The 13921-nt window shown below is 38.8% G+C and overlaps 1 protein-coding gene across 9 annotated transcripts in view; it reads left to right on the top strand.

Annotated features, from left to right (window-relative positions):
• TUT4 (terminal uridylyl transferase 4) overlaps nt 1-13921 on the top strand; it is a 125198-nt gene that overhangs the window by 31958 nt on the left and 79319 nt on the right. For all 9 annotated transcript variants that reach the window (XM_081816933.1, XM_081816938.1, XM_081816932.1 and 6 more), the window contains exon 2: nt 3434-4282. In XM_081816933.1, coding sequence (XP_081673059.1) covers nt 3526-4282 — 757 coding nt within the window. In that variant the 5' untranslated portion in view covers nt 3434-3525. The remainder of the gene's footprint in view (nt 1-3433; nt 4283-13921) is intronic.

The following is a 13921-nucleotide window of genomic DNA, read 5'->3' as shown; positions in this document are numbered from 1 at the left end:
TAAGCATCTGCCTTCTGCCTTCGGCTCAGGTCATGATTCCAGGGTCCTGGGTTGGAGCCCTGAGTTGGGCTCCCTCCTCAGTGGGGAACCTACTTCTCCCTCTCCCTCTGACTCTCCCCCTGCTTGTGCTTGCTCACTCCCTCAAATAAATAAATAAAATCTTAAAAAAAAAAAAAAATTCCAGTTTCTGCTAAAGGCTTCAGTTTTCATCAGGAAAAGAAGGATGTGAAGCCATCTGTCTGGAGTGGATATTCTTTTAATTGCTAATTACATTTTGAATGTCTGCTAAGTACCTAGCATTGTGGTAGTAAGGCATGCAAAATAGGGAAGTGCTGGATATTTGCAGGAGAAACAAAAAACAGGGAACAAAGTCTGATACCTGACAGTTTGTGGCAATTAAGCAAACTTCTGATAGCTCTGTGGTTTTTCATGATTTCACAAGTGTTCTGCTGCTGTTGCTTTGCTTAACTGCAACTTAAATGCACACAAAGACCCAAGTAGCCTGAAATGTACCTGCTACTATATACCTGCACATAGTAGCTAATGTAGAGCATTGTGTAATATTATGCAGAGTTCCTAGAAATCCCCGCCTGTTCCCTGGACCCCACATGTGTATTTGATGCCCAAATTATAACCACCCATAAAAATCAGAGCCTCACATCTACCCAGTGCTACTTAGATCCTCTTTCTGAGTGTGCCCGCACTCCTCCTTCCTTGGAGTGTGTTCTTTGACTTTGCAGTGAAGCTTCCTCAGTTATACTTCATTCTGACTTGTCCTTGAATTCTTTCTCACAGCAAAGTCAAGAACCTGGCTCCCGCTGTTAGTTGAGGTCTCAGGGCCTGAGAACTCCCTGTCTCTAGTAATCAGTAGTCATTGTAAGGATTCAAGGAAGGAAGACGTGATTAGAACTAGAAGTAGGAAGTGGACTGATGTCTTAATATAAAAATGAAATGGGATATATTCTAAATACTATTTTCTATATTTCAAACAACTTTTTAAAGAAATTCGTTACAAATTCTTTTTATTTTCTTGATAATAATTGCTTATATAAGGTTAGAATCTCATTTAATTCTCATTTACTACATTCTAAAAATGTAACCAGGAACTAGAGCATAGGTCCAACATTTTTATTTGGCTCAACCAATTTTGCTATGAGTGCACTGGGAAGCAGTGAACCTTGCTCAAAACCTTACCTTCTCAGAACTTATTTCTAGGAATTACAACTTTTTTGGGAAAAATTTGTACTGTCGATAGCTTAGAAATAGCAATTTTGCCATATAAATTGCCACACTTTTTTTTTTTTTTTGGTGGCCTCCATGCCCAGTGTGGGGCTTGAACGTATGACCCTGAGATCAAGAGTCACATGCTCTACAGACTGAGCCAGCTAGGTGCCCCACCACACTGGGTTTTTTTTTTTTTTTTTGAATCTTTTTTTTTTTTAAAGCAATAGGACATCTGTTACTTTTTTTTTTTTTTAAGATTTTATTTATTTGAGAGAGAGTATAAGCAGGGGGAGTGGCAGGGAGAGAGAAGCATGCTCCCGCTGGGCAGAGAGCCCAACGTGGGGCTTGATCCCAGGACCCTGGGATCATGACCTGAGCCAAAGGCAGACATTTAACCGACTAAGCCGCCCAGGTGCCCCTGGAGTTTTTTTGAGTGGAGGAATAGTGTATCTAAGAAGTTTTATAAACAGAATTGTGGATCAGCATGGCTCAATCAAGGGTTTGTTGTTTTATGGCTTTTGTTAGTAAGATAACATCTACAAAATTATTAGAGTCATCATCATAGGATAGCATTAGAAAATTGGGGCACCTGGGTGGCTCAGTCAGTTAAGCATCTGCCTTCGGCTCAGGTCATGTTCCCAGGGTCCTGGGATCAAGCCCCGCATTGGGCTCCCTGCTCCGCGGGAAGCCTGCTTCTCCCTCTCCCACTCCTCTGCTTGTGTTCCCTCTCTCGCTGTCTGTCTCTGTCAAATAAATAAATAAAATCTTAAAAAAAATTTTTAAAAATATTTTGGTTATTGGATAAGGTAAAACTGGTCTTTTAGAAATAGGATCCAGGGGCACCTGGGTGGCTCAGTCAGTTAAGTATCTGCCTTTGGCTCAGGTCATGATCCTAGGGTCCTGGGATCGAGTCCCGCATCAGGCTCTCTGCTCAGCAGGGAGCAGCCTGCTTCCCCTTCTCCCTCTACCTGCCGCTCTGCTTACTTGTGCGCTCTCTCTGTCAAATAAATAAATAAATAAATAAATCTTAAAAAAAAAAATAGGATCCACTTTTTAAAAGATTTTTTATTTATTTATTTTGAGAGAGAGAGAGCAAGAGAGATCACAGAGGGAGAGGGAGAAGCAGACTCCCCACTGAGCAGGGAGCCCAACATGGGGATTGATCCCAGGACCCTGAGATCATGACCTGAGCCGAAGGCAGATGCTTAACTAACTGAGCCACTCCGGCGTCCCATAGGATCCATTTTTATTTTTAAAATTAGGAATGTGCAGCAGTTTCTACAAAAGTTTAGACATAGGCATATATTTGGCAACTGTTTTGACAGTTATGTGAAACACCTTATAAAGAATACTGAAAGCAGAATGTATAAATTAAATGAATTAAAATATCCAAAAATGAGGAGCAAAAACATTCTTTTATAGCTATAAGTGGTAGAGCTTTTTACTAGAAAATAACGTTAGTCATAAAAGATACTAATGGTGAAAATATAGGGTGGTTTTGGCTTAAATTTTTTGTTTGTTTTGGCTTAAATTTTAATTATAATTAAAAAATTACTTTATAAAATAATTTAGAGGGGCACCTGGGTGGCTCAGTCGTTATGCGTCTGCCTTCAGCTCAGGTCATGATCCCAGTGTCCTGGGATCGAGCCCCGCATAGGGTTCCCTCTCTCACTCTCTCTCTCTGTCAAAAAAATAAATAAAATCTTTAAAAAAAATACTTAGAAAGAAGAGCCTAATCAGTTCCTTTTTTTTAATAAGAGAGAATATCAGTCTTATTAAGTATTCCCTATACCCCATGTAAGACCCTGAGATCAAGAGTTGCATGCTGAGCCAACCAGGTGCCCCTAGATTGGAATGCCTGTATTTTCTTTGTTCCATTTCCTTTTATATTAATTGTGGTACATCAGTTGCGAGTTTTATTTCCCTTTTAGTTGAAATTCTTATTTAGTAATGTAGAACAAATTTTACTTTTAAAATTCTGTTTTGCCATATTGCCATAATTACATTAGAACCTTCTTTATGACCATTTAGCTGTTACTTACGAAGTGGGTTTTAATTCCTCATATGGTTAACAGAGTTTTTTAAGGTTTTACAATTTCTTCAGTTTTGAGACAAATTTGAAAGTTTTTGAAAGTCTCACCAATTTTTGAAAAATGGCTTTTGCATTTTAAATAACACATTTTGGTTTTTTTTTTTTTCAACCCAATAGTTTGTTTGCCTAATCTGGACTTGAAGCAATTCAGCTACTGGGAATCTGCCATTTAACAATATCACAATTGGAAAGAAGCAGGTTTTCAAATAATGGAAGACTCTAAGACCTCTAAAAATGAAAATCATGAACCAAAGAAGAATGCTTGGGCTCTTTCTGAAGAAAGCAAAGCAGTTAAAGTTATATCTAATCAGACTTTGAAAGCTAGAAATGATAAATCCATAAAAGAAATTGGGACCAGCTCTCCAAATAAGAATAGTAGTAAAAAAAATAAGCAAAATGATATTTGTATAGAAAAAACAGAAGTTAAATCATGTAGAATAAATGCTGCCAACATAGCAAGCCCTAGAGATTTGGGATTAGTCCTTCGAGATCAAAGTCACTGCAAAACAAAAAAATCACCTAATTCACCAGTGAAAGCAGAAAAGGTACCAGTTTCACAAGCAAAAGCAGAAAAATCACCAAAGTCCCCTAATTCACCAGTGAAAACAGAAAAGACACCCAGCTCACAGGCGACAGCAACAGAAAAGGCACTTAGTTCACAGAGGAAAATGGAAAAAGGACCCAGTTCTCAGATGAAATCAGAAAAGGTCCCTGGTTCACCAGCAGAACCAGAGAAGGCTCCCAGTTTACTGTTGAAGGAAAACATGCGACGGACAGAATTACAACATATTGGAAAAACAATTCCAAGCTCTTTTACGACTTTGGACAAAGTGAATATTGATGTAGAGGGAGGAAAATCTGCTTTGGAAAACTCACCAGGATCTCAGAAGCAACAAGCATGTACAGATAATACTGTTGATTCTGATGATAGTGCTTCAGGAATTGAAGACATATCGGATGATTTGAGTAAGTACAAATTAGATTATCCCACAGGTCACATTTTTGGAGAGATTTTCCTATATTAATATACTTTAGATTATCCTTAGTTTGATTTTAACTACTTTAATTACAAAAAGGACATTAATAATACAGCTTTTTAAGCTAAAAAAGAACCTTTACATTTATTATGGTAGATAAAAAGCCTGTGCAAATAGAAATTAGTGGCTCCTGTAGTCTGTACATGCATGTGTATGTACACACACACTTTTTTTTTTAAGATTTTTTATTTATTTATTTGACAGAGAGAGACACAGCGAGAGAGGGAACACAAGCAGGGGGAGTGGGAGAAGCAGGCTTCCTGCTGAGCAGGGAGCCCAATGCGGGGCTGGATCCCAGGATGCTGGGATCATGACCTGAGCCTAAGGCAGACACTTAACGACTGAGCCACCCAGGTGCCCTCGCATTTACACACTTTTTCAGTGGTCCTGGTAATATGTGGCTCATTCATTCAACAGACATATGTACTGAGTTCCTTTTATATGCCAAGCATATGTTTACAATGGAAAAACAAAAAATACAACACCAAATCTCAAGGGTGCTTCTACTTAGATGAGGGTGATACACATAAATAAAATGGTAATTTAGTTCAGTGCAAAAACTTAGAGTTGAGAGAGTGCATGATTTAATTGAGGGATTTAGTCTTTGGATTGAGAAAATGCAGGACATAAAAGTGAAAATAAGAGTATGACTGAGATTAAGTATGACTGGAACAGAATTGGGGGTGAAAGTGGCAAATGATCCAGCTGAAAATGCACACAATAATTGGAGAATGAAGGACCTTTTAAGATGTGATAGACAGTTTGCACTTTATGATGAGTATTTTGAGAAGCCATTGAAGAGTTTGAAGCAAGGTAGTGCTATGATCAGATATATTTATACATGTTTTTAATCGTTTGGACTGTAGCGCAGCAAATTCCTTACAGGAAGCAGAGATTGGTTAGGACACTTGCAATTTACTTGAGAATTCTGGTGTAAAATTCATTTTCTTTTGGTATTTTGATCTTAGCTTTAATTGCTTATAAATGTTGTCTGTGTCTTTTGAGTACTTTTAATCTTGGTTTTGTTTAACTTAATGGATTTTTTTTGGCTATCTTTTTTCTCATGTTTCAGCTGGGTAAATAAAACCTTTCCTTGATATATGAATAACAAAAAAAAACCTATTTCTAAGTCATTATATATTACACTTTGAGAAACTCTGGTAAAGAGTTTAAATATAGTTTCTTTTATTTCTGATGATACACAATTGATAGTATATTGACAGACCATTTTTTTTAAACTTTAATACAGATATCTTTATGTGTATAAGAAAAATACCAACTTCATAATTTTAAAAATATAGTTTAGGAGAAGGCCAAAAAAAGTAAGTCAATTTAAAGATAGTATCAAAAAAATAACACTGCTGATAGTGTTCAGATAAGACAAATCTGAACATGATAGTATGTGAATGATTGAAGTTGGGAAATCGTGGTGCATAAGATCACTTACAAGGGTTTGAATGCTTGAGTTAGTGAAATATCTGATTCAAGGATTATTATTACTTTTCCCAAAGATTTTATTTATTTATTTGAGAAAGAGAGAGAGGGGAGGAGAGGGAGAAGCAGACTCCCCATTGAGTAGGGAGCCTGACGTGGGGCTCAATCCCAGGACTCCCAGATCATGACCTGAGCTGAAGGCGCATGCTTAATTGACTGAGCCACGCAGGTGCCTCCAAGGATTATTATTTTTTTTTTTTAAAGATTTTATTTATTTATTTATTAGAGAGCGAGCGAGAGAGAAACAGCATGAGAGGGGGGAAGGTCAGAGGGAGAAAGAGGCTCCCCGCCGAGCCGGGAACCCGATGTGGGGCTCGATCCCAGGACTCCGGGATCATGACCTGAGCCGAAGGCAGTCGCTCAACCGACTGAGCCACCCAGGCGCCCCAAGGATTATTTTTTTAAAAAGGGAAAGTAAATGAAGTGACAGTGATATGATTGACAGTGTGGGCTCTAGAGTAGAATTGCATAGGTTTTGAATCCCATCTTCCCCACTTAGTAAGTCTGTAATCTTGGATAAGCTACTTATACTTTATTTTTTAAATTTATATAATATGAATAGGTGTACTGATATACATAATGAATGGATAGAGATAATGCATCTAGATACACATCAGATAAGCTGCTTATCCTTTAGAACATGTTTCAGTTTCCTCATTTTTTTTTTTTTAAGATTTATTTATTTACTTTAAACAGAGAGAGAGAGCACGCATGAGCAGGAGAAGGAGAGGGAGAGAAAATCTCAAGCAGACTCCCTGCTGAGCACAGAGCCCGACTCGGGGCTATATCTCACAACCCTGAGGTCATGATCTGAGCTGAAACCAGTAGTCAAATGCTTAACTAACTGTGCCACCCAGGCAGCCAGTTTCTTTATTTTTTAAAAAAAAGTTAAGATGCTGCTGCCTATTTTATGAAGGTTAAGTGAAGTACTCTAATGGAGTGTTTCATGTAGTACCTGACATGGTAGGCATGTGGTGGCAATGAATGAGTATCCTTTATTATTATTATTTCTCTAATTAAATGCAGTTTTGTTATTTGTTAATATGGAGAACAAGTTGAACTAATTTAAAGAAGCTAGTAGACCAAGTAGAGGTCCTTTTGGGAGACTTGGTTTAACAAATTCAGAAGAATGATTTATAGTACAGCAGTTGTTTTTCATTAAAGAATTCAGTATGTGTAATATTTGCCTCAAAGTCATGTTCATACATAATTGTTTAGTGCTTTTTTCCTCATATGAAAAGGTCCAAATTATATTTAAATTAATGATTTCTCATTAGAGTGCCCCTTTATAAATTAAATAGAATAAAACTTTGATATATAAATCATTGCCTATTTGGACTTAAAAGGCTTTATAGAATTTTGACTAATATCAGGCCCACCTGAAGTTAGTGACTTAATCTTCCCTTTTTTTTTTTTAAAGATTTTATTTATTTATTTGAGAGAGAGACCATGAGAGGGGGGAGAGTCAGAGGGAGAAGCAGACTCCCCGCTGAGCAGGGAGACCAATGCAGGGCTCGATCCAGGGACTCCAGGATCATGACCTGAGCCGAAGGCAGTCGCTTAACCAACTGAGCCGCCCAAGCGCCCATTAATCTTACTTCATTAGGCCCAACTTTAGCTTCCAGTTAGCACTTCTAGCTTTTCCTTTTGCCATTCATCCAATAAATATTTTTATGGGTTTCTGCTATGTGTCAGGTACTAATTTAGTTGCTAGGAATTTAGCAATGAACAAAAGAGACGACATTGCTTAAAGGAGCTATTATTCTAGTAGGAGGAGAGGGACAGCATATATAGTAAATAATGAAAGTATGTCATAAGTTAGATGGTAATAAATCTTATGAGAAAAAATAGGAAAGATTGTAGGGAATGATGCTACTGTGTCTGATGGTGGTGTTTCAAATTTAAATTGTCACTGAGAAAGTAACATTAGAGAAATACTTGAAGGAAAATGGTAAGAGAGGGAGCGTGATGAATATTTGAGGGGTGAGTGTTTTAGATCTGGGCTTCTCAAACTTTTTTTTTTCCCCCAAACTTTAATATGTATATGAATTATCTGGGAATTGTATTAAAATGCAGATTCTTGGGTTCCTTTCCCAGAAATTTTTTATTTTGAAAATCTAGAGTGGGACCTGAGATAATGGATTTCTAACAAGCTCCTGAGTAAGATTGATGTTGCTGGTTAGGATCATGCTTTTGAGCAGCATAACCTGTCTTATCTCTTTACTTTCACTTACATAACTTTTCATTGTATTTTCAACATAACAGCCAGAATGATCCTGTTAAAATTATTCAGGTCATATTACTACTCTTCAAAATGTTTCTGTAGTTTCCCATACATTAGAGTGACAGTGTCCTTGCAGTGAACAGTAAGGCCCTATGTGATCTGTGCCACTGTCTCACTTCACTTTCATTCATCTGCTTCTTACTTTCTCCCTCTCTGCTCCAAGTGCATGGTTTCCTTGCATTTCCTCAGATATGGAGGATGGCCTTCACATTTGCTTTTTCCTCTGCCTGGAACATTCTTCCCCAGGATGTCCATATGGCTTGCTCTCTTACCTTCCACCTTCTCAGCGAGGGTTTTGCTGGGTCCCTTATCTAAAATTTACAGTCCTTCTCTTTTTACTAGTTTAATTTTTCTCCATACTCTTTATCACTGTCATACTTTTAATTTTTCTTACTTACCTTTTAAAAATTATGATTATTATTTTTTAAAAGATTATTAGAGCGAGCACATGCACACACACAAGTGGGAAGGGCAAAGGGAGAGAGAATTTTTTTTTTTTTTTAAGATTTATTTATTTGACACAGAGAGAGACAGCTAGAGAGGGAACATAAGCAGGGGGGAGCAGGAGAGGGAGAAGCAGGCTCCTGGCTGAGCAGGGAGCCTGATGCGGGGCTTGATCCCAGGACCCTGGGATCATGACCTGAGCCAAAGGGAGATGTTTAACGACTGAGCCACCTAGACGCCCTGGGAGAGAGAATTTCAAGCAGACTCTGCACTGAGTGGGGAGCCCAACACGGGGCGCTATTTCACAACCTTGAGATCACGACCTGAGCCCAGACCAAGAGTCAGTTTGCCAAGTGACTGTGCCACCTAGGCACCCCTATTATTATTATTAAGTATGTTCCACACCCATTGTGGGCCCATTGTGGGGCTTGAACTCAGATCCTGAAATCAAGACTGAGCTGAGATCAGGATGCTCAAGCAACTGAACCACTGAAGTGCCCCTACCTTTTTATATAATAGTTTTATTGAGATACAATTCACATGCCAAAATTTCTCATTTAAAAACATACAGTTTAGGGGCACCTGGGTAGCTTAGTTGGTTAAACAACCAACTCTTGATTTCAGCTCAAGTCATCATGTCATCAAGTCATCAAGTCATCATGTCTTGACATCAAGCCCCACATTGGGTTTGTTCAGCACGGAGTCTGCTTAAGATTCTCTCCCTCTCCCTATGCACACCACTCCCTTCCCCCTTTATCCCTGCTTGCCCCCCTGCCCTGCTTGCATGTGCACACTCTCTTAAAAAAAAGAAACAGGTTAGTGGTTTTTAGTACTATATTCAGAAAGTTGTGTAGATATTGTCACTGTCTAATTCCTGAAAATTTTCATCACCTGCAAAAGAAACTGTACCCATTAAAAGTCACTACTCATGGGGCACCTGTGTGGCTTGGTTGAGGCTCTGACTCTTGATTTTGGCTCAGGTTGTGATCAGCCCTGCATTGGATTCCATGCTGGGTGTGGAACCTGCTTAAGATTCTCTCTCTCCCCCTCTCTCTCTTGCCCTTACCCCTTAAAAAAAGAAGTCACTAATCTATTTTCTGTCTCTATAGATTTGCCTATTTTATATAAAGGGAATCATATAATATGTGGCCTTTTTTGTTTGGCTTTTTTCACTTAGCACAATGGAGTTTTGTTGGTTTGATTTTTTTTTTTTTTAATTGAGAGAGAGAGAGAGAGTGCGTGCAAGCAGGGGCAGGGGAGAGGGAGAGAGTTCCGAGCAGACTTGGTACTGAGCTCAGAGCCCAAAGCAGGGCCCAGTCCCACAACCCTGAGATCATGACCTGAGCCAAAACCAAGAGTCCCATGTCCAACCAACTGAGCCACCCAGGCGCCCCCCGCCTCCTTTATTTTAGAGAGGGTGAGGGAGAGAGAGAGGGGGTGAGGGAGAGAGAGAGAGGGGCAGAGGGAGAGAATCTTAAGCAGGCTCCACGCCCAGCTCAGAGCCTGATGTGGGGCTTGATCTCATGACCCTGAGGTCATGACCTGAGCCAAAATCAAAAGTTGGATGCTTAACCAACTGAGCCATGCAGGCACCTCAGGACAACGTTTTCAAGATTCATCCATGTTGAAGCATATATCAGTACCTTATTCCTTTTTATTGCTAAATTCCATTGTATGGATATACCACATTTTATTTATCCTTTTATCAGTTGAGAGATGTTTGAATTGTTTCCATCTTTTGTTTATTATGAATAATGCTGCTGTGAACATTTATTTAAACGTTTTTATGTGGATGTATGTTTTCACTTGTCCTTGATATATGTGTAGGAGTGGAATTGCTGAATCATATAGGAACTACTATCTTAACCATTTTAAAGTATATAATTTGGGGCGCCTAGGTGGCTCAGTTGGTTAAGTGTCTGCCTTTGGCTCAGGTCATGATCTCAGGGTTCTGGGATTGAGCCTCGCATCAGGCTCCCTGCTCAGCGGGGAGTCTGCTTCTCCCTCTCCCTCTGCCCCTCCCCCTGCTTATGCTCTCTCTCTCTCAAATAAGTAAAATCTTTTAAAAAAAGTATATAATTCAATGGCATTAAGTACATTTGTTGTGTTACACAACCACACCACTATTTAATTGCAGAACTTTTTCATCACCCAAAAGGAAACCCTGTACCCATTAAGATTCACTCCCCTTGGGGCACCTGGGTGGTTCATTTGGTTAAGGGTCTGACTCTTGATCTCAACTCAGGTCTTGGGGAAAAAAAAGATTCACTCCCATTCTCCCTCCCTCTGTCATCGTCTGAAAACCACTAATATGCATTCTTTTTCTATATATTTGCCTATTCTGGGTATCTCATAGAAATGGAATCATATAATATGTGGTCTTTTTGTGTCTGGCTTCCTTCATTAAGCATCATGTTTCCAAGGTTCATTCATGTTATAGTATATATCCATCAGTACTTCTTTCATTTTAAGGCTGATGCTATAGACTGAATTGTATCCCCTTAAAATATCTATGCTGAAGCCTTAACTCCCAGTGTGATTGCATTTGGAGATGAGCTTTTAGGAGGTAATTAAGATTAAATGAGGTCCTAAGGGGGGTCCTAATCCAATAGGATTGAAGCCTTATAGAGGGAGAGATCTGTCTCTCTCTGTATGCACTAACCAAGGAATGGCCTCAGAAGGACACAGCAAGCTGCAATCCAGAGAGAGCTCTAATCAGAAAACGACCCTGCTGGCACCTTGATCTTGGACCTTTCTGCCTCCAGAACTGTGAGAAAATAAATTCCTGTTGTTTAAGCCACCCAGTCTATGGTATTTTGTTATGGCAACTTGAGCTAAGACAGCTGAATTAATATTCTACTATATGGGTATGCTACATTCCGTTTATCTGTTTATCAGTGACTGGACATTTGGGTCTTTTCCATCTTTGTTGTGAATAGTGCTGCTCTGAATATTCATGTACAGGTTTTTGTTTGAATACTTGTTTTCAACTCTTGTGAGAGTATTAATATCTCATGGGGCTAGAGTTCTATGGAAAAAAGTTTGGGAAATTCTGTCTGTTATTTTATATTGATGTTGATTTCAGAAAATTAAATAATCTCATTTATTTCTGACTTTTAAAGAAAGATATGTAGCTTTCTATAATTATTTATATTGGCAGAAATGACAGTATTACAGGATTTGTTGATGTTAGTTGCCTTGGTGTGCTGGGCAAATTGTACATGCAAAAAAGAGAAGGTTAGAATATTGTTTTCTTGGGCGCCTGGGTGGCTCAGTTGGTTAAGCGACTGCCTTCGGCTCAGGTCATGATCCCGGAGTCCGGGGATCGAGTCCCACATCGGGCTCCCTGCTCGGCGGGGAGTCTGCTTCTCCCTCTAACCCTACCCCCTCTTGTGCTCTCTCTCTCTAATAAATAAATTAAAAAAAAAAAAAAAGAATATTGTTTTCTTGCTACTGTTCTTTATCATGAAATGTAGAAATAAAACTAGGATTTTGCCTTTTCTTTTACATTTCCATCATAAAATGGTTACATAAGAACCTAATTATTTTTCCAAATACTAGGACATAATTGCAAATTGCTCATTGTGCATCAGTGTTTCCGACTGTAATTTAAAAATCAGTTAGCTAACCTAGCCATAATTCTGATGTGATTCAAACATTTTTTAAGAGTTTGCCATCTGATTCTAGAGACTTCAGAGGCATACCATTTCTTCTTTGTTTGAAAAATTAGTGCTATCAAAAGGTAGAACTGACTGTCATGGTTCTTATAGATGGTATGTAGTTAGTTTGGCTTTTGAGGGTAGAGTGAGAGATCTTTTGGTTGTCTATGAGCATTTACTTTAAGCAGTGTTTTTAGATACATACAAATTATTTTATTCACACTTTTATTAAGTCTCACCTCTGGTCTAGGTATTAAAATATGAAAGTAAAAAGGTTAAATAAAACCTAGTCATTAGCATTAAGGAATCCATCATCTAAAGTAGGAGATAGATAAATGAATACAAATTACATTATTATACAGTAATGTGAGAGATAATAGCAAGTGCTATGAGAATACAGTTGTATAGTTGAACAACACAGTTTTGAACTGCACAGGTACACTTATGTGGATTTTTGTGTGTGTGTGGATTTTTTTTAATTTTTAAAAAATTTTTAAAAGGGCAGTGGGGTAAGAAAATAAAAATTAAAAAAATCTTTTTTTTTTTTTTTTAAGTAATCTCTACACCCAGTGTGGGGCTCAAACTTAAAACCCTGAGATCAGGGGTGCCTGGGTGGCTCAGTCGTTAAGTGTCTGCCTTCAGCCGGGTCGTGATCCCAGGGTCCTGGGATTGAGCCCTGCTTCGGGCTCCCTGCTCGGCGGGGAGCCTGCTTCTCCGAACTCTCCCACTCCCCCTGCTTGTGTTCCCTCTCTCACTGTCTCTCTCTCTGTCAAATAAATAAATAAAATATTTAAAAAACAAAACAAAAACCCCTGAGATCAAGAGTCATACACTCTACAGACTGAGCCAGCCAGGAGCCCAATTTTTTTTTTTTTTAAATAAATACAGTATAGTACTATAAATGTATTTTCTTATGATTTCCTTCTTTCCTTCTTTCTTTCCTTCCTCCCTTCCTTCCTTCCTTCTTTCCTTCCTTCTTTCCTTCTGTTCGGGAGAGGGGGCAGAGAGGGGGCAGAGAGGGAGGGAGGGAGGGAGAGAACCTTAAGCAGGCTCCATGCCCAGTGCAGAGCCCAACAGAAGGCTCGATCTCAAGACCTTGAGATCATGACCTGAACTGAAATCAAGAGTTGGACACTTAACTGACGGAGCCACCCAGGCACCCCTCTTATGATTTTCTTAATACGAATTTCTTTTTTCTAGCTTACTTTATTATAAGAATACAATATATAATATATATATAACGTACAAAATATGTGTCTGTCAACTGTTTGTTATTATTAAGGTCAACAATAGGCTATTAATAGTTAAGATTCGGGCAGTAAAAAGTTATACGCAGATTTTGGCATCCCAAGCCCCAGTATTATTCAAGTGTCAGCTGTATAAAGAATATCGGACTGTCTTCTGAAACAGTGTAGGCTTAAGCTGAATTTTGCAGGACAGGTAAACATTACTAGCTGAAGTGAGGATGGCCTTGATCGTGGAAGGAACAGCATATGTAAAAGGCATTGATTCAACAGCCAGCCGCCCCATCCCTCACAGATCTGTACCTCTGAAACAAATAATACATTATATGTTAAAAAAAAGAGAAGAAGATAGCAGGAGGGGAAGAATGAACGGGGGGAAATCGGAGGGGGAGATGAACCATGAGAGATGATGGACTCTGAAAAACAAACTGAGGGTCCTAGAG

This window comes from Leptonychotes weddellii, chromosome 4, assembly GCF_054177405.1.
Source record: "Leptonychotes weddellii isolate Sample4059 chromosome 4, ASM5417740v2, whole genome shotgun sequence".
In the NCBI taxonomy this organism is placed as follows: domain Eukaryota; kingdom Metazoa; phylum Chordata; class Mammalia; order Carnivora; family Phocidae; genus Leptonychotes; species Leptonychotes weddellii.
This window is presented reverse-complemented; position numbering and strand designations above follow the sequence as displayed.